The sequence below is a fragment of the Saimiri boliviensis genome, chromosome 15 (assembly GCF_048565385.1).
Source record: "Saimiri boliviensis isolate mSaiBol1 chromosome 15, mSaiBol1.pri, whole genome shotgun sequence".
Classification (NCBI taxonomy): domain Eukaryota; kingdom Metazoa; phylum Chordata; class Mammalia; order Primates; family Cebidae; genus Saimiri; species Saimiri boliviensis.
Window position 1 is genome coordinate 26,660,239 of NC_133463.1, and position 20,817 is coordinate 26,681,055.

At 38.8% G+C, this 20,817-nt stretch overlaps 2 protein-coding genes across 3 annotated transcripts in view; one reads left to right on the top strand and one right to left on the bottom strand.

Annotated features, from left to right (window-relative positions):
- The window catches only part of LOC120362166 (uncharacterized), a 76,620-nt gene extending 73,193 nt beyond the window's left edge, over nt 1–3,427 (bottom strand). The window contains exons 1-4 of the mRNA XM_074386617.1: nt 3,384–3,427; nt 2,414–3,299; nt 2,187–2,253; nt 1,378–1,460 (exon numbers count right to left, since the gene is read on the bottom strand). Of these exons, the coding sequence (XP_074242718.1) occupies nt 1,435–1,460; nt 2,187–2,253; nt 2,414–3,299; nt 3,384–3,427 (1,023 nt within the window). The 3' untranslated portion in view covers nt 1,378–1,434. The remainder of the gene's footprint in view (nt 1–1,377; nt 1,461–2,186; nt 2,254–2,413; nt 3,300–3,383) is intronic.
- Nucleotides 2,820–20,817, top strand: part of RNF19A (ring finger protein 19A, RBR E3 ubiquitin protein ligase) — a 47,114-nt gene continuing 29,116 nt past the window's right edge. Inside the window, exons 1-3 of one of the 2 annotated variants that reach the window (XM_039464607.2) lie at nt 2,822–2,910; nt 13,889–14,003; nt 18,186–18,952. In XM_039464607.2, coding sequence (XP_039320541.1) covers nt 18,279–18,952 — 674 coding nt within the window. In that variant the 5' untranslated portion in view covers nt 2,822–2,910; nt 13,889–14,003; nt 18,186–18,278. Of the gene's footprint in view, nt 2,911–13,888; nt 14,004–18,185; nt 18,953–20,817 lie in introns of both variants that reach the window. The other variant, XM_003943025.4, reaches the window with a different exon arrangement.

Here is a 20,817-nt window from a genome sequence, read left to right on the forward strand (position 1 = left end):
AGAAGAGAGGAGGGAAATAAAAGAAAATGCAGCCAAAATTAAGGCACCTGGGGCCAATTAGGCTTTTGTGGTATTCTAGTGAGAAATCATGAGCCCTTAGCAGTGGTTTCCAACCTTGGTTGTGCATTGGAATTACCTGAGAAGAGTTGTTGTTATTGTTGTTGTTTTTTAGATGAAGTCTTGCTCTATTGCCCAAGCTGGAGTTCAGTGGCACAATCTCGGCTCACTGCAACCTCTGCCTCCTGGGTTCAAGCAACTCATGCCTCAGCCTCCCAAGTAGCTGGGATTACAGACGTGTGCCACCATGCCCCGCTCATTTTTGTATTTTTTGTCTTGGTCTCAAACTCCTGTCCTCAAGTGATCCACCCACCTCAGCCTCCCAAAGTGCTGGGATTACTTTTTGAGCCACTGCACCCAGTTTTCTTTCATCTTTTCTTTCTCTTCCTCCCTTTTTCTTTCCCTTCCTTTGTTCTTTCTTGGGACAGGGTTTACACTCTGTCATCCAGGCTGGAGGGCAGTGGCATGACCAGGGCTCACTGGCACCTTTACCTCCTAAGGCTCTGCAGATGATCCTCCTGCCTTAGCTCCCCGGAGTATCTGGGACTACAGACATTGGCAACCATGCCAGGCTAATTTTTGTATTTTTGCCATCTTGCTCAGGCTGGTCTTGAACTCCTGGTCTCACGTGATCCAACTACCTCCACTTCTGAGAGTGCTAGGGCTACAGGTGTGAGCCACCATGCCCAGCACACCTGGGGAGTTTGAAAAACTGCTGACCCCTGAGCACCACCATCAGCGATTCTGATTTAATTGGTGGGTGCAGTGTGGACATAAGAAGTTTTTAAACCTTCCCAGAGGATTCCAATATGCAGCTAAATTTGAAAACACTGCTCTAAAGGCAGAGAGAGATACGGAAGAGAGAGCACAGGGATATTTCTGGGGTATAATAAACAGGACTTGGTGGTTAGTCATCAATTGGAAGGGACAGAAAGGATGGGGCCTGGGAAGACGCCTAGGTTTCTGGCTTGTGTCTGGGTGAATGAAAGAAGCACACTTTGAGAAAAGAACAAACTACATCTTGGACAGCCTGAGTTTGAGATGCCTCTAGGAATTCAAGTTGGAGATGTTCACTAGGTATTTGTTTCTTGATAGATTTATTTGCCCTAGTGAAGAATAGAAAGTCCTTCGTTTAAGAAGACAAGAAAGCCAGACCAGCATCTCTGGAAAATACAATTGTACAGTGTAAGACCATTTTCATTCCGCACAGCTTCTTTATTCAAAACCCCCTTTCAAGCCAATGCTCCATCTGTGCTGAAATGCTGTTTAACGTGTTGATATATTTTCAAGAAGGGTATGATGTATGGGTACTTAACTTACTATTCTTGTGCTATCTGTAGGCTTAAAGTATCCCATATGTAAAATTGCTGGCAGCCTTCAAGTAGCATTTAAAGGTGTAACAGCTTTAAAACGTCCCATAAAGGAAAATAAACATACTCATAATTACTTCCTTTAAGATTCGAGGTCAAAGACACTTAAACCTAAACTGCCTAGCTTGTTCAATTTTCCAATTGGTAAACATTTACTGGGTTACCAAAGATACCAAGCGCATTCGGAAAGACCATGTCTCCTTGGTTTGTTTCTAATTTAAATTACACAGACACACTAAACAAGGACTGAGAGAGTGATATATTTAGTTAAGTAACAGATGGCAAATGGACATTCTGTCCAGCCTCAATCACATTCGTTTCTCAGTATTCAACGGAAGGGTGATCTAAATGTTGAAGAGAAATAAACCAGGAGGAAATGCACCAGGCCCAGACTAAATTTGTTTATTCAACTAAGAAGAATTTATACCAAGACTAGTGTAGATTAAAACATTCAAAGGGGATATGACTGGCTGAAAAGATATGAGAGGAAGGAACAAATAAAGCTGGATTAAAGTAATTCGGCATGTATTAGAGATGAAATAGGAATTCTGATTATGTGACCGCAAAACAGCATACACACACACACACACACACACACAAACAATAGAGGTGGGTGGAAGACACTTTCCAAACCCTTACGTAGGCTTGCTATTGTGGCTAAGCACTGCTCCTAACAGCCTCTGCAAAGAGTGAGGTCCACTAAGACTAGGAGGGCGGCTGCAAACGCACGGGGTGCTGCCGCCCTCTCGGAAAGGATACTTCCTCGCCGAGAGCTGCAACATCCCGGCGCTTCTCTCCCTGGGCCCGCCGATCCAGCAGGTGAATCCTGAGAACACAAAGGGATGAATAATGCCCTGCGAACTGCCAAGAGCCAGGGTCGCCGAGTCCGGCGACTCCCTTCAATCAGGCGCAGCTCCAGCCACCCCGACCTGTCCTAGGAGGAGACGCTCTCGGGGCCACGGAGAGGCGGGCAGAGAGACACTGACCCCAGCGCCCGGCGCACTCAGGGCGAAGTCCCCTGAGCCAGGCAAAGGCGTGGGAGCCGCAGTCGGGACCACTCCGGTGCAGCGCGCGGGCGCGGAACCAACGTGCGTGAGGCGACGACCTCCTCTAGAGCCGCCCGCAGTGGGCCCGGTGGGCGTGACGCCATGACGCAAAGCACGCGGGCGGCGCGCCGGGGCGGGGCGGCAGGGGGCGGGAGGAAGGAGTGGGAGGAGAAAGCGGGGAAAGCGGGGGCTGAGGGAGGGGGAGATGGCAGTTGAGGCGCTGGTTCCCGGGAGCCGCCGTCGAGCCACAACTGCGGAGGAGGAGTTCGGGAAAGCGGCCGTCAGGACCCCTCCCCTCCGTCGTCCCCGCCCCAGTACAGAGGCGCCTCGGCGCGTCGGAGGAACCCTCCCCCGCGCTTCCTCGGGCTGCTGTCGCCGCTGCTGGAAGATGGGCCTGCTCGCCCTCTGCCCTGCGCCGCCGCTCTGAGGAGTTAAAGGTACGGGCGGGCACCGGAGGAGCTTGCGTCCCGGAGCGGGAGGGCAGGGGCGGCGCCCGCTTACGACCCGGGGAGCTCTGGCCGGGCCGCAGCCTTTGCGCCTATCCCTGGGACAGAAAGGGATTCGGAAATCCTGTGGCAAAGGCGCCCCCTCCCGTGTCCAACGTGGGCCGGGGGCCGGGGCCGGCTTAGGGGGCAAGGCCTCGGACTGCTCCGGGTCCCCTACCGGGCCCGGGCGCGGGCGTCTCCCGGGCAGCGGGGGCCGCGGCGGAGCGTGGGATCCGCCCCAAGCCCTGTCCTCCTGGCCCTGGCGTCTGCGGCCGGCGGCCTGCCCGGAGATATTGTGACGGGCCGAGGCGGCGCTTCCCTCGAGCTGTCCCCTGCCGCCCCTGAAGCGGGGAGACCCGAGGGCGTCTGCCGCGGGGAGGCGTCAGGGGCGGAACGCATTCCTGACGGGTGAAATCGGCTCTAACGGGACCGATTTCCGGGCCTCGGTGCAAATTCGGAGCCGGGACATCGCCCCAAAAGCGCTGCTGCCTGGGGCCCTAGGGAGGGGAGCTGTGTTCCGGGGAAGGTTCGTCCGGGACTGCTACCAGCTCCTTCAAAAGCAGAAATTACGTACCACACCAAAATGGTGTAGCCTTGGGGTGAAGTATGTGTTAACGGGGGTCTTCCCCATTCTAAGCCTTTAGGGTGTTGCCAGCCCTCGTCCAGCAAGTAATGCTGCTACTTTAAATTTTCAGTTTTTCCTCTCTGGGTTCCACTCTGGGTTGCTTTTTTTTTTTTTTTTTTTTTTTCCTCCATTTCCATTAATGGGAAGTAGAAAAAGAAGTTTAGGGTTCATTAACCCCGCGACGAGGGCAATAAATAAAAAGAAGGAAGAGTGGTTAAGGCTATATATGGGAGAGAAAAAGGTTTAATTTTTTCCCATTGGCCCTTGGAAATATAAATACACGAACGATGCTTTACTCTGCTTAATGTTTACTATCCATAATGTTGCAGAATGTTCTGTTGGAGTGACGTTAGAAAAGACAGTTTTTAAGTACCGCTGCAATTTTCAAACCTAGGTGTTGGCTAGAAGTGCTAGTTTTGAGTGTTCACAGTGGAGGCATAAGCAGTCCCTTCCCTTGATGAGTTGCCTTAAATTGTTAGTGATCTCTACATTCCACCTTCTTCTTTTTTTTTTTTTTTTTGGAAGAACATGGCTGTCTTTTCATTATTTTTGTCTTTTCTTATTTTAACCTAGATTCATTGACCCTTTTGGTGGTTTGAAGTCTGACCGTTTGCCTGACTTTTATTTTCAGTTTTGCCGTTCTGTTTATAATGCAAGCCATTACCGTATTTGCCTGTTTATGCTGCTTTAACGCTGACTCAACTGTCTGAATTGAGTTAAAATGTAAATACTTCTCTATTTTGAAAATGGCGATGATCGTATTTTCAAATGTTCTTTCCTTGCTACAGTTCCTTGGTAAAGATTTAGAATTAAGTCTTGGGACTTAGTAAACCAAATTATGTCAAAAAACACTTAAAATTGGTTAGTTTAATGCCCTGCTTCTTAATGTTCTGTTTAAATTACTGTATACAATTTAACTGAAGTTTACATTTTATGTGTCCATGGAAAATATTTTAATGTCATTGCAAAGTGTCTTTTTGAGGAAAAAATTACAGTTGGCAACTAATGTTAGTGTGTTTTTCTTTGTTGTTGTTGTTGTTTTTTTCCACTATTTCAGCTTCCAGGAGATTTCAGTAAGGTTAATTTTTAAAACTGCAACATTATTTTAGGAGTTGAAGCACAACCCAATTCTTAGTATCCAAATAGTGGCCACTGGAAATTTTGTTTTCTCATTTAGGGGATGTCTTAGTTGATCAGTAGCTTTTATAAAGAACTGTCCATATTGTCATCCAGGCAGTGTTGGGATTTATTTTTAAAATATTGTTGGCGATTTCTTGAATTTTTGATGTATTTGGCTTGACTAAAACTATTATTTTCTACCTAACACATTGGAGGCGCTAAGATTCTTATTTTTAAAGATACTTCATTCAAGAACATGGACGAGTAAATAAATAAAAATACTTAAGCCTCTTAGTGGAAAGTAAATACACTTCCTAAATGTGAATGTAAGTGAAGTCATAAAGCAGTATTTTAGCATTTGAGAATGTGAGACACTTGGGTCACCTCTATTTTAATGAGGTTGGATTGAAGGATACTAACTGTTATGGGGTTGTTTAGAATTAAATACGGTAATTAAAAGCAAAGTTTTTGTGTTAACCATTTTGAAATAATCACTTGCATATTATGGAAGGTTCTGATACCCATTCCCCACCCCCCACAGTGGTGGTGGTGGTGGTGGTGCTGCTGCTGCTGCTGCAGCAGCAGCAGTTTTTACCTTGAACACTTACTTAGATTTATATAGAAATTTTTTGGTTTCAAATTATTTCTTCCCCTTCTCCAAAACACATAGTTTGTTGTTGTTGTTTTTAATCTACAGGGCACAGATGGTTGAGATACGTAGTTTTCTGAAATTTCCAAGTGGGGAAAATAAGGCAAAATATTTGTGATAACATGTAAAAGTCCCTAGACAAGTGCTGGGAATAGAGTAAGCTGGAGATAAATTTTGTTATATTAATATTTACATCTGAATTGCTCACTTATATCTTCTCTACTCCAGTTATATAGGAAATCTTAAGGGGTTGTTTTTGTTTTTCTAATGTCATTAACAAGTGGAAATTGACTGTCAAATGCAGGCTAGTTTTGTACTGAACAAATAAGCTTATGCTCTTTAAACATTCTTCACCAAGATAAAAATTAGGCCACCTTGGGCGAAAGGCCAAAGTAAAGTTGAATTTCTAAATTTATATTTGATTGCATATTGCATTGTATTTGGCAAAGTAGCACATCATAGGAAAATAGTAGTTTAATTTAGATTGTCCATGATTATATATGGAGTAGTACTTCAGCTTAAAAGCTGGTTATCAAAGTGTTCATCCTACTACTTATTAGAATAGCTAAATTTTTCTTAGGAAATTTTTTTCTCCAATTAAGAGTAATTATGAATTTTCTTAAGTCATGCAGGTTCTTTGTTAGCAGACAGAAGATGCCTAACGTTAAAAGCTTAACCATACCTGCACAGCTAAAGACTGAGGGATAAATTTCTTTGCTAAACATGTCTGTATTTCAGTTGGTGGTAGACTTCAACCAGTCAGTGAAATCACTTTGGGTGTTTAAAACTTGTTTATTTCATTTGTTTCTCAAAAGCTATCATGTATCAGTGATACTTTATATATCAAAGTGGAAAAAAGTAACACTTTTTGATAAAGTAGGTTTTGCTTGCATTGCTCTGTGGCTATCATTAACACCTGAAGAATTATTTTTATTGGTAGCATTTTTCGAAAGCTGCACCATGAGGCTTAAAACCATTATATAGGCTTGTCCTATTGATGTTATCTAGAATTTTATTTTATAAATCATTTACTAGAGAATTACTGTTAATTTGTTTTAGGAGTCCTGTTTGGGAAGGTTTTGTTACATGAAACTCTCAATATGACGGAAGTGATTAGTTGTTTTAGCTCTCAAATAAGTTTGTGCATTGAATTCTGAAGCAAAATCTTGCTCAGAAATCACCTTAGTTTGTTTAAGCCCAAAGGAAGCTTCAAAACTGAGTCTTTGGTCCAAAGAACTGGAGTTGGCCCCTTAAAATTATGTACACTTAACATTGTTAACTTCTGTCCCGTTGGGGGGACCCCTGAGGGTCAAAGTAGTACTTATGATTTGAAGAGCAGGCAGGTTGCCAATTGAAGAGACTCTGGTAGAAGTGAGCCTTAAGGAGGGAGCCAGAGTTGTTAAAAGGAAGGAGCAAGAAACCAGGAGAAGCTGTTGGGAATGTGATGATATTAGGCTTCCAGGTAAATATTATATAGCATATTAATATAAATGTTGTATAAACTCATTAGCATGAATCTATTGATGTATATTTTGTGATTTCGAAGTCCAGTATTGGTATTTGCCCCTGAACATGGTAAGGTATCCTTAATTTATTATGCATAATCACAAATGAGATAATGTGAAATGTGCAAAAGTGTAGGAAATAATGCAAGCTCTGTGATGGCAGGGACCATTTTCTTGGTTTAGTCTTCAAGTCTCAACACTTAGCATAAGCCTAACTTTATAATAAAAGATGTGCAATAGGTATTTGTTAATAGAATTAATAAGGTATTTATTTTACAACTATCTCTTCAGCAGTGTTGTCCAATAGAAATACAATTGGAACCACAAATGTAATTTAAAATTTTCTAGTGCCATGTTAAAGAAGTAAAAAGAAACAGGCAAAATTAGTTTTCATAATGCATTTAATCCAATAGATCCAAAAGATTATCATGAGTGACTTTTTACATACTTTTATTCATGTTGGACAATGCAGCTCTAGGGGCATTTTGTATGACATGTTCCTTTGTACAGAACTTCTTTGTCTTTTTAGTAGTCTTTTTCTAACTGATTGACATGTCTTTTTAGGCCAAATACACAATTGGATATACCTTCAAATTGGAGTTATTGGGTTGGATTGAAAATCAGGCTGTCTTCTCCCAGTTTTACAGCTCCCCAAAAAATGACTAGGTGCTTCACTGTCTTTCCTTGTATATAAAATAAGGATACCTATAATCCCAATATTTGGGGAGGCCAAAGTGGGCAGATCATTTGGGGTTGGGTGAGACTAGCTTGATCAACATGGTGAAACCCTGTCTCTACAAAAAATACAGAAATTAACCAGACTTGGTGGCAGGCACTGGTCATCCCAGCTACTAGGGAAGCTGAGGCAGGAGAATCGCTTGAACTCAGGAGGCGGAGGTTGCCATGAGCTGAGATCACACCACTGCACTCCAGCCTGGGCGACAGACAGAGCGAGACACCATCTATAAAAGAAAATAAAGGAAGATGTTCTAACATTTATTTCATTGGATTAGCATAAATTAATTATGCCTTTGAAACACTCTGGGCTACTCAGACAACACTGTTAGGAAAGAGATCTTTTGATTATTAGAGCAAAGCTCAGTGTAAAAAAGATAGAAGTTCCCATCAGAGTAGCGCATATAGAGTGTACTGTTACCTCCCACATTGGAACCAGTAACAATAAATCGAAACAAGAGTCTCTTAAATAGAATCAGGAGAGGTGACTAGATTGGTTTGAGGACCAGATTTTAAATGTCTGATCTATTTAATATTGCCTGAACACGTCTGTTTTTCAGTTTTTGTATGGAATAAATGGGACTTTTTATATAGGCATCCTTAAATCAATCATGAAATAAGGTCCTTTGGAAATTGGGGATAGGAACTGGTAAGTAGTATGAGTGGGCAAGTTGGAAAAATAAAATAGCCATTTAGAAAAGCCTGTTATCTCAGGGTATATGATGTTTATGGTACAATGACTATGATTCTTTTATCCAAACCAAGGATGGCATTGGTTACCTGGTAGGCAGTTGACTTCTGGTTATATACATAGCCATATCAAATAGTTTTCTCCTTATAGCCATACTCTTTACTATAAAACCAACTTTTTCTGGGCATTGTGACTCATGCCTGTAATTCTAGCACTTTGGGAGGCTGAGGCAGGCAGATCACCTGAGGTTAGGAGTTTGAGACCAGCCTGGCCAATATGGTGAAACTCTGTCTCTACTAAAAAAAAAAAAAAAAAAAAAAAAAAAAAAAAAAAAATTACCTGAGTGTGGTGGCAGGCACCTGTAATTCCAGCTACTTTGGAGGCTGAAGCAGGAGAATCGCTCAAACCTGAGAGGCAGAGCTGAGATCTTGACAGTGAGAAGAGCAAAACTCTGTCTTAAAGAGAAACATAAATAAATAAATAAAAACTTTCTTTTCTTTTTTTTTTCTTTTTTTTTTTTTTTTGGAGACACAGTTTTGCTCTGTCACCTAGGCTGAAGTGCAGTGACACAATCTTGGCTTATCGCACCCTCCAACTCCCGGGTTGAAGCAATTCTCATTCCTCAGCCTGCCAAGTGGCTGGGATTACAGGCACCCGTCACCACACCCAACTAATCATTTTGTATTTTTATAAGAGACAAAGTTTTGCCATATTGGCCAGGCTGGTCTCAAACTCCTGGACTCAAGTGATCCCTCCACCTTGGCCTTCCAAAGTGCTGGGATTACGGGTGTGAGCCACTGTACCTGTCCCATGTCTAAAATTATACACAAACATTAAATATTCCTTAGATTTTTGCATAAATACAGCATACCTTACTGATGTCCTTAGGAAAAATGTCTAGAACCATATTGTAGTGCATTGCATGGTAGGCCCCCAAAAGATATGTTCACATTCTAATCCCAGAACCTGAAATGTTATTTGGAAAAAGGGGTTTTGCAGATGTAATTGTTACGAATCTTGAGATAAGATCATGCTGATTATCCAGGTAGCCTCAAAATCCAGTGACAAGTGTCTTTGTAAGGGCAAAACAGACAAATTACAGAGAAGACGACACACAGAAAAGGAGGAAGCAATGTGCTCATGGAGACAGAGACTGGAGTGATGTAACCACAAGCCAAGGAATACTTATAGTCACCAGAAGCTGGAAGAGGCAAAGAACAGATTCTCCCCTCGAGCCCCAGTGGGAGCATGGCCCTGCTGGATTTTGGACTTCTGGCCTCCAGAACTGTAAGAGAAATGTCCATTGTCTTAAGCCGACCAGTTTGTGGTAGTTTGTTACGGCAGCCACAGGAAACTAATATGCAGTCAAAAGTCTTCAGTAAACCAAAAATCTCTAATTATCTTTGTTTTATATCATGTGCTTTGACAGAGACTAGACAGCCCTTTCTTTAGAATTCTGAGAAATATCAGAGGAAGTGTTTTAATACCCTGTAGTCTCAACAGGAATCGATTGTATCTTGTGAGATACATTTTGTTATTTTTGCTTGTGTCATTTCTTTCCTCTCCTAACTGGCTCCTTCTTTGCTCTTTGCATACTTTTTAAGATGTAGTTGACATGGGGGAGAGGAATGAGTAACACACTGGTACAATAGACCAACAGGTTTTGTCTTCTTTAAGGTGTAATTCTTCCATGATCCCCCTTCCACCTATTCTGTCTCCTTTACTGGATTTGCCTCTTCTCCCCTACCTCTTAATGTTGGAATGCTACAGGCCTCATTCCCTACTCTTCAGTATTTACTTCTTGATGATTTCATCTGTGTTCACAATTTTACACACCATCCAAATAACAGCAACTCCAAAATTTACATCTCTAGGCTTTACTTTTTTCCTAAACTCTGGGCTTATCAAACAGTGTTTGGATATACCTCTCTGCCTAGATGTAAGATATGTCTCAAATATAAATGTCTAAAAAGGAACTCCTGGTCTTGGCTTCTTCTTAAAAGTTGTTCGCTTCATAGCCTTCCCCATTTCAGTTGATAGCAGTTTCAGCCTTCTGGTTAATCAGGCCAAATCCTCTTGTAATCCATCAGGAAATCCTAACAGTTCAAAATATGTATCAAAACATATTTTGTATGTATCCTACCTTCAAAATACGTATCAAAACATGTCCTCAACACCTTCACTGATGTGCCGTTGTCTCTCTCATAGATTACTTCAGTAGTCTTTAAACTGTTCTCCGTGCTACCATCCTTGATACCTCCCCTAACTGTTCACAGCACCCAAATGATCCTTTTAAACTCTTAAGATTCTAAACTATCTCCGTCACTTTAGAAACTCCTTAAGTTTCCCTGTCTCACTTAGAATAAAAGCCAAAGTCCTTACAGTGGCTTAACCCTACACAACCTGGCATGCTCATGTGTCTCAGATAGTCTTTGCTTTGTTCTTTTATTCTCAGCCATATTAGGGCCTCCTGGCTATTTCTTGAACATACCGGACACATTCCTCCCCGTAGGGCCTTTGCAGTGACTGTTCTCTGCCTTGGATGCTCTTTCCCCAGATTTCCACATTGCTAACACCTCCTTTATCTCCTTCACGTCTCTGCTAAATGTAACCCTTTCAATGAGACTTGATCAACCTGTTTAAAATAGTAATCAACACCACATATACACTAATCTCCTTTACCCTGCCTAACTTTTTCCCCCACCTTCTAGTAAATAATAATATCAAAATATTTGCATAATATTTAGAAAAAATTGTAAACTTGTATATAAGAGCTTGGAGCAACTTTTAGTAATGCTTATTTATAGTTACTGACCTAGAATGATTGTGGAGATAAGATAGGAGTTGGGCCTTGAAAAAAGAGTAAGACTAGCAGAGAAGATGGAAAAGAGAATTCCAGGCAGAGACAAAGGAGTAGGAAAATTCACAGAGGTGAAACTATATGTTTTGTTAAGATATTTAACAGATGGGTCAGTTGGCTGAAGTGTGGGATTTTTACGTAGAACATTGAGAAACTGAGGTTGGAGGTTGGACTGTGGAGGACTTTTAATGCCACATGAAGCTTAAAATTTATTCTTCATCTTGGGGAAACCAGTAGAAATTTGTAAACAGGCATTAACAAAGAGGCTAATGTGGTAATTTGGATACCAGGTGACTAATGAAGGCCTAGTCTAGGAAGTAAGATAGCAGAAAGAACACTGAGCTTTTAGCTCTGCCATGTTAGCTGTGTCGGTAAGTCACATCTCAGACCAGTGCTGTGCAAAAGAGCCTTCTGCGGTGAAGGAAATGTTCTATACCTGTGCAGTCCAATATGGTAGCCAATAGCAACGTATGGACGTAGAGTATTTGAAATGTGACTAGTGCAACTGAGGAACTTAATTTAAATAGCCTCATATGACTAGTGGTGATATATCGAACTTCATAGCTCTAAATTTCAGTTTTCTTACTTTCAAAGTAGGTTAGATTAGAATGCTAGTGTCATTAGAAGGATAGGTTTCACAGCCACATAAATTTGATGCAGTCTCTTGAGAAGAGCAAGTAAGTACCTGAGCACCTGGACCTCTATGTGACTAGTATTTTTTTGTGAAATACGTCCAGAATTTGTAGTCTTTTCACTTTTTGTATCTTCTTGACTAACTTAAAATACCCGCTCTGTCTTTTGATGGCTACTTTTTCAAATTAGTCTTCGATTAATGTCTCCCAAGAATTGACTAGTTAAATATCTGATACATCTAATTTAATAGTCTGTTTTAGAATTGTAGTTAATCTGATTTTGTTGCTTTTGTTTATGCTGGAGATGATGGGGAGAAATAGGAACACTTTTACACTGTTGGTGGGAGTGTAAATTTGTTCAACCATTGTGGAAGACAGTGTGGCAGTTCCTCAAGGATCTAGAAATAGAAATGCCATTTGACCCAACAATCCCATTACTGGGTATAGATCCAAAGGATTATAAATCATTCTGTTATAAAGACACAATGTTCACTGTGGCACTGTTTACAATAGCAAAGACTTGGAACCAACCCAAATGACTATCAGTGATAGACTGGATAAAGAAAATACGGCATTTATACACCATGGAATACTATGCAGCCATAAAAAAGAATGAGTTCATGTCCTTTGCAGGGACATGGTTGAGTCTGAAAACCATCATTCTCAGCAAACTGACAGAAGAACAGAGAACCAAACACTGTGTGTTCTCACTCATAAGTGGGTGTTGAACAATGAGGACACATGGACACAGGGAGGGGAACAGCACACACTGGAGTCTGTTGAGGGGTTGGGGGTTAGGGGAGGGATAACGGGGTGGGGAGATTGGGGTGGGAATAACATTAGGAGAAATACCTAATGTAGGTAACAGGAGATGGCGGCAGCAAACCACCATGTCATGTGTGTACCTCTATAACAATCCTGCAAGATCTGCACATGTATCCCAGAACTTAAAAAAACAAACAAAACTTACATGTCTCTGGGCACTTTGTCATACCTGGCATTTTGTACTCTGCTTTCCCTATGGTTCCCTAATTGTGTATTGTTTCTCTTCTTATCAAAGAGGGCCTGGAATAAGCTAACCAAAATGTTTTTTATTGGAAAAATTGAATGAGTAATGCTTTATTCCTTTCTGCAGCTGCTTGCTTTTTGTAATGACTTGAGTAATGGGTATTACTTGTAATGAGTATTATTAAAACCACAAAGCATCATTCTGTTCTTCCAATCAAATACAAGCTTCAACAGGTTAAATGTGGCAGGTGCATATTTGTGAAACTGTTTAAGAAATACCTCTTTGGGGAGGCTTTGTGGCTTATGGGAATAGCTTATTCTGAACTTTTAGTTTCTATTTCTGAGAGATTATAGAAACTATCTTAAGGCTAGAACCCAAGACAGTATATCTGGGTCTTGGTAAGCATTTACTTTCTAAACAACTTGTTGAAAGCTGATACTCACCTACACTAATGATGTGTTGAATTATCCCCATCTTTCTCATTTATAAGTAGTTGAATTAAAAATATTTATTTCATTTATAATATTAGACCTCTTAAGGTAGGTTTGTACTGACTGTACATTATTTATATTTACCTTTGAGAAATTCATGTACTTCAATGATATGTTCAGAACTTCAAGTGGCTAACTATTCTGATTACATTAGGAAAGCCATTTCAGAGCCAAGCATTTGTTTTTATTTCTAACCTAATGTGTAATAATTTTTTTAATCCAGTACATGGTAAATTTAGATTCATTTGTGCTATCTTCTCAGGTAAATGTACTTAAATGGTAATATATAAGTGATTTATATGTACCATACTCTACTGAATTATTGATGTGTTATTTTATTTAATCTTTATAATCTATGGACTGTAGATACTGTAATTCCCATTTTACAATTGAAGAAACCAAGTCTTAGTAATTTAACCCAATGTCACACAGCTAGTTAATGTAAGTTTCAGAGGCTGAACTTGAACTCAAGGTATATTGACTCCAAAATGCATGCTTTACTCACGCGATATAATATACTCTATCACTACCCCGTATTTGTATAGCATTTAAAAAGCTTTCCCCCAAGCTAATCTAAATTTTTCTTTTTTACCTCATCTTTTTCTATTTTCCAGCTTTAAGGTCGGTAAGATAGATAATTGTGTCTGTAACAGAAGACCCAAAATCTCGTGGTGGAACACAGTAACAGTTTATTTCTCACTCATGCAAAGAACCATGTGTAGTACTCAGGTATCCGATTCTTTCTATCTTGTGACTCCTCTGTCCTCTAAGTTTTGCTTGTTATCACCCACTAGTGTTACTCCATTCAGCCATCCATTGTGTGAAGAGAAAGAGAGCTTGAAGATTGTTTTCAAAAATGATTTAGGGGTCAGTCTTTGAAAGGGCACACATTGTTATACTCAGATTGTGTTGACCAAGACTAATAACATGGCCACACCTAGCCATAAGTGAAATGGAAAATGTAGTCCTGCTTTATGCTCAGGAGGAAAATGAAGCAGCCTCGCATATAACAGCATCTCTGCCACAATAGTATTTTCCCTATTTTACAGGTGATAAAGAGAGGTCCTTTCTAAACTAAATCCATAAAACCATTTGGTAGAGATCATAGAACCTATGTTTCCTTAGATCTGCATATTATGTGCTCACACTTCTAAGGAGACATTGAAATAATTGAAAGATATATTGATTGTGTATCTAACACCATTTATTTCTTTCACACTGGGCATTAAATATTTTAACCTCTTCATGTCTGTTATTAATACATGTAAATAGATTATTAATTGACTTACCTCATAAGGAAAAATCAACTTTAAAATTTTTTCAGTGGTAATTGCCATTTTAGGTAAAGATAACACAATAGATTATAATATCTTTATGGACATATTTACAGTCAACTGACCTTTGAATTTACAATATTGATTAACATTTATTTGTGTGATTTTTGTTTTTAATACATGTGATGGGTATCTAGTCCATCTGCCCACATAATGATTATTCTTTTATGATGAATCAGAGACTTTGTTTAGGAATGAAAGTTACTTTTTAACTTTCCCAAAAACTTAACTGTTGTAGAAAGAGTTGCAACACCAAACCCTAATGGAATAGAAGTATTTTCTAACTGAGCTTATAATTGGTACAGTTATGAATGTTGTACTAATAATGTAAATTAGTGAGAGCAGGAAGGATTTACAGAAACTGTTAACTTTTGCTGGCAAGTTAAATCTTACATCTCAGCATTAGCAGTTAGCCTTTGATTGTACTTTAGACTCCTTAGAGAATGTGTTGAAAGCTGTGAATATATCCTGTGACTAGAATATATATATATATTCACAATTTAACATACACTTTGAGATTTCATGGATTTTACTGAAGCCAGTCCATGCATTTGCTGCCTTTTTTTTTAGCAGTTTTATATTTTTCTAAAAATGTATTGTGCTTTTTATATTTTTACTTTAATAGTCTGTAGAAAGAGATGCTTAATAAATTTTATAACCTGGGTAGTAAAAATAATGCCTATAGGCTGGGCGTGGTGGCTCATGCCTGTAATCCCAGCACTTGGGGAGGCCCAGGCAGGAGAATCACTTGAGGTCAGGAGTTCGAGATCAGTGTGGCCAACACTGTGAAACCCCATCTTTACTAAAAATACAAAAATTAGCCAGGCGTGATGGCATGTGCCTATAGTCCCGGCTACTTCGGAGGCTGAGGTGTAAGAATCGCTTGAACTCAGGAGGTGGAGGTTGCAGTGAGCTGAGATTGCGCCAGTGCACTCCATCCTGGGCAACAGAGTGAAACTGTCTCAATAAAGGAAAAAAAGAAAAAAAAGTAATAATGACCAGAGAAAGCATTGCTGCTTGGTATCTGAATTTGGTAGTTATATATGTTGGGGAATCAATGTGTTAGAGGAAAATAAGACATTTCTAAATCTGAGATTCATAGTTAAGCAAGTCTTATAAATAAGCATGTAGATCATGAATGACATAACTTAAAGATAACATTTAATGAGATTTTTTAGTATTAGTGATTTATCTCTGTTAAGAGAAAGTGATATATGAGAATCTAGTTTAATGCCTGAAACTTAATGATGTGGTTCAGATTTATAAAAACTCTGTTTACTTTGGGCCAAAATTACCTTGTGTAGAAATATATCATTTCTAGTACATCACTTAAAGTCATGGTCTGATCAAAGGATGGCTTAAGATAATTATCTATTTTTTTTGGTAGTCGTCTACTACATTATATTGTACATAGCCATATTTAAATTTGATGAGGTAGTATTTGCAACAGTACATATAGCAAATGCTACACAAAGACAGATACTTCCTTTTTTCATTGCCTTAGGAACCTTTATTTAGCACCAGAGGCTAAGCAGATCCAAAATATGAGTCAGGGACCTATCTTTTATCAGTTAATAGTGATTTCTGAAGTTATGCACAATTAGCTAAATGAATATTCTCTATACTAGATCATTTGGTTAGAAAAATAGTAATTTCTTTTCTGCAACTTAAATTGTACCAAAATGTTCAGGTATTAGAAAACCATTGTCACTATGAAAAATAGAGTACTGTCAAAAGTATCTTAAATCTATTAGAAAGAAAGCTTTAAAATGGATTTTGAAGAGAGACCGAGGTGGGTGGATCACTTCCAGGCCAGGCCAGCCTGACCAATGTGGTGAAAACTTTGCTTCTACTAAAAATACAAAGATTAGCCAGATGCAGTGGTATATGCCTGTAATCCCAGCTGCTTGGGAGGCTGAGGCAGGAGAATTGCTTGAACCTGGAAGGTAGAGGTTGTGCACCACAGCACTCCAGCCTGGGCAGCAGAGCCAGACTCTGTCTCAAAAAAAAAGGAAAGTTCTTTTTGTGCCTCCCCACAAAAGGTAACCACAACTGTGACTCCTAACGTTGTGCATTAATTCTGTCTGTTTGGAACTTTATGTAATAGAATTATAGCACATATTGTTTCGTGTGAGATTATTGTCTTGTTTGTAGCAGTATTTTGTTCGTTTTCATTGGTTCATTGCTTTAAAGTGTGAATATACCACAACTTATTTATTTGTTCTACTGTTGATAAAAGTGTGGGTTGTTTCCAATATTTTGATTATTATTACTAATGCTATTGTGAGCATTGTTAAGTATGTCTAATGTATATGTACATACATTTTTCTTATGTACTTATTTCTAGGAGTAAAATTGTTGAATAATAGGCCATCTCTGTGTACCAATTTGGTAGATATTGTTAAATAGTTTTCCAAAGTAGTTGTGCCATTTTACAGTCCGGCCAGTAGTGTAAATGAGTTCCTATTCCTCCACATCCTTGCTAACACTTGGAAATGTCAGTCATTTAATTTTAGTCATCCTATTACAACTATGTTGTGGTTTCTGAATGTGGCATTAATATGTTTTTCCTGATGACTGATGATGAGCACTTTTTCATATCCTTTTGTGCAATACCTGTTAAGTCCCCTGCCCATTTTTCTGTTGGATTGTCTGCATTTTCTTAGTGATTTATAAGCATTCTTTACATAGTTTGGGTACTATGTCTTTATTAGTGGTATGTGGCAAAAGTCTCCTCCCATACCCTTAATGCTGTTTTTTGATTTTATTCTACTCCAGTTTATCAGTCTTTTATTTTATGGTTGGTACTTTTGTATGCTCTGTTAAAGAATTTTTTCATTGAAACAGTCTCTTGTCTCCTGGAAGCTTTACATTTAGATCTATCAACCAGCTGTAATTGATTTTCACACATGGGTGAGCCATCTATCAAAAGTGTCTTGTCTTTTCTTAGGTGGATAACAAGTAGACAGTACTTTCCTTTTTTTAAAGGCCATTTATTCTCAGTCCTCAGCAACATCACCTTTGTTGTAAATCAAGTCTCATATATATATATATATATATATATATATATATATATATATATATATCTTTTTCTGGACTGTTTTCTGTTCCACTGGTCTTTATATGCATCCTGTGGCATAGCACACTGTCTTAATTACTGTAACTTTATAATAAGTCATTATATCTGGTGGTGTTAGAGCCCATTTTGTTCCGCAAGATTGTGTAAGCTATTCTTAGCCCTTTGTATTTGCATGTATACTTGATTGTCAGTTACAAACAACAGCAACAACAAAACCTGCTAAAGGGAGTGAGAAATCACTGAACTCAGAGTGATAATAACCAGAATCTTTTTTAAGATATTAATAATGATTAGGTCAGCTCAAATCTAGAATATTTTATTAACATTAAAGAATGCCCTTGTTATTTCAGCATTCATCTTATCATTTCTTATAGACTATTTAATAAATGGCCTTATTTTAAAAAATGGTCAAGGAACATACTTGTTTGAAATTTCATATTTATAAAAATATACGAACCAAGAATACAATTACATGATCTTTTATTTTTTATTTTTCAGAACATCCATGATAACAGTCTTCTGTAAATTGAACTTTTCAAGAATTCTCTGAAGGAACCAAGTAGGATATTGTTACATCATGACTTAATCTGAATGCAAGAACAAGAAATAGGTTTTATCTCTAAGTATAATGAAGGGCTGTGTGTAAGCACTGACCCTGACTCAATTCTAACAAGCATTTTAGACATGAGTTTACATCGGCAAATGGGTTCAGATCGAGATCTTCAGTCCTCTGCTTCATCTGTGAGCTTGCCTTCAGTCAAAAAGGCACCCAAAAAAAGAAGAATTTCAATAGGCTCCCTGTTTCGGAGGAAAAAAGATAACAAACGTAAATCAAGGGAGCTAAATGGCGGGGTGGATGGAATTGCAAGTATTGAAAGTATACATTCTGAAATGTGTACTGATAAGAACTCCATTTTCTCTACAAATACCTCTTCTGACAATGGATTAACTTCCATCAGCAAACAAATTGGAGACTTCATAGAGTGCCCGTTGTGCCTTTTGCGGCATTCTAAAGACAGATTTCCTGATATAATGACTTGTCATCATAGATCTTGTGTGGATTGCTTACGACAATATCTAAGGATAGAAATCTCTGAAAGTAGAGTTAATATTAGTTGCCCAGAATGTACTGAACGGTTTAATCCCCATGATATTCGCTTGATATTAAGTGATGATGTCTTGATGGAAAAATATGAAGAATTTATGCTTAGAAGGTGGCTTGTTGCAGATCCTGATTGTAGGTGGTGTCCAGCTCCAGATTGTGGGTAAGAAGATACTGTTTTTCTTGAGTTAATTTTTTTCTCTGTGGATAAAATAATTTGCTATTATTCAAAAGAAAAATTTTTACGTGCTGGAGAATTCATTCAACAAACATGCCAAGTGCATACCATATGTCAGGCACTATTTATTTAGGTTTCAAAGACAGTGATGCTGTCTTACTCAGTTCTATATTGTCTCTGCATTACATATTCACTGAGCATTTTTAGAGGAACCGGGTAAGATGGTAGAATACAGGATCTGGTAAACAAAATTGGTTTTTCCATCTATTAGGAGAATTTTAATTTTGTAATAACAGATGAAATGATCAGGGTTGTTTGTGATGAGGGGGTTATTTGTGGTCATAAACTTAAATGACCCTCTTTTCTAATTTATTTCTTTTTTTTTTTGTTGGCATGTTTCTCATGTGAGATAAATGGCCCTTTTGAAAGGTACCTTAACATGTGCCACAGTATGATGGGTTCATGTTGATATACATAAGCATTTGCTAGTCTCAAGTTTCTAAAGGTTATGTAATGTTTTATTTGCCTCAAGTTTTTGAATTACACATACCATATCCTCAACGTTTAAAATAAAATAATTTTGCTTACATATTTGATTATTATGTTCATGAGCAGCTCCTGTTTACAGAGCATTTATTGTGTATAGTTGTCAGAATTAGGGAAACAACAGTCATACACTCTTCCAAGAATGGCAAAAGCCACAAACAATTAATATGATATGTAGTATACTATTAGCAAACCAGAGATTATAAGTAAGAGTTTGGGAAAACCCAGAACTTCCAAGATTATCTGTTTATAATCTCAGAGGCGAGGCTGGGATGTGAGTTTCATTTATCAAATAATAATTTCAAGACTCATTACCTGAGTCAAATCCACTATTTAAGTTTCTTGGGTAGTGAATTTTCAGATTGCATCTAACCTACATTCTGTAATTAAAAATGAGAAAAGTAGTGTTTCCTACCTGTGCAAATCTCAATATTTCCATGTATCACTAACCCTTAACCATCCACCAAGGATCTCTGTGTAATATGCAACATTTAAAATTTACCTAATTAATATTTTATGAATTAGTTGTGTGTAGAACTCAGATACTATTCATTATCAGGTATGAATTACGGTGTCCTATACTGCAGGGAACTTTTACTATAATATAGATAGACAACAAAATATGTTACAGATACTATCTAAACTGGGCCAAGGTTAGCTGTGTTTCCAGGTGTAATGGCAGAAGCAAACTCTGGGGTGTGGATGCAGGGCTAAATTTTCAAGAAAACGGTGGGAAAAAAAATAGGAATTATGAATAGTAACTTTAAGTAAGTTGAGCAGAAGACAGTATTATGTCAGAAACAAACAGCTTAGATGTGATTGAATCACTCTTGATCCCATGGACTGACCCTGCATAGCATTTCCACTGTGCACATGTGCAAGTTATACTCTTGAAATTAGAGTAGATTTCAAGTAGGAGAGCAAATTTTAGTTTAAAAAAAACTTCGTGAGTCATTATAACAAATACTCCCATAGCAAGAGTTCAAATACTGAGGAATATGTCTATGTTACGTTTCATCTACAGAAAGAGGGTAGTTTTTCTGTCTATCCTTCATCGAACCCCATGGTACAAGAGGTGCTTCATACATTCCTCTAAATTTTTAATAGCTTAAAAAAAAAATCTCCAACTGGGTGTGGTGGCTCATGACTGTAATCCCAGCACTTTGGGAGGCCAAGGTGGGAAGATCACTTGAACCAGGAGTTCGAGGCTGCAGTAAGCTGTGATTGTGCCACTACACTCCAGCCTGGGCAACAGAGCAAAACCCTGTCTCAAAAAAAAAAAAAAAAAAAATCTGAAGCAAATT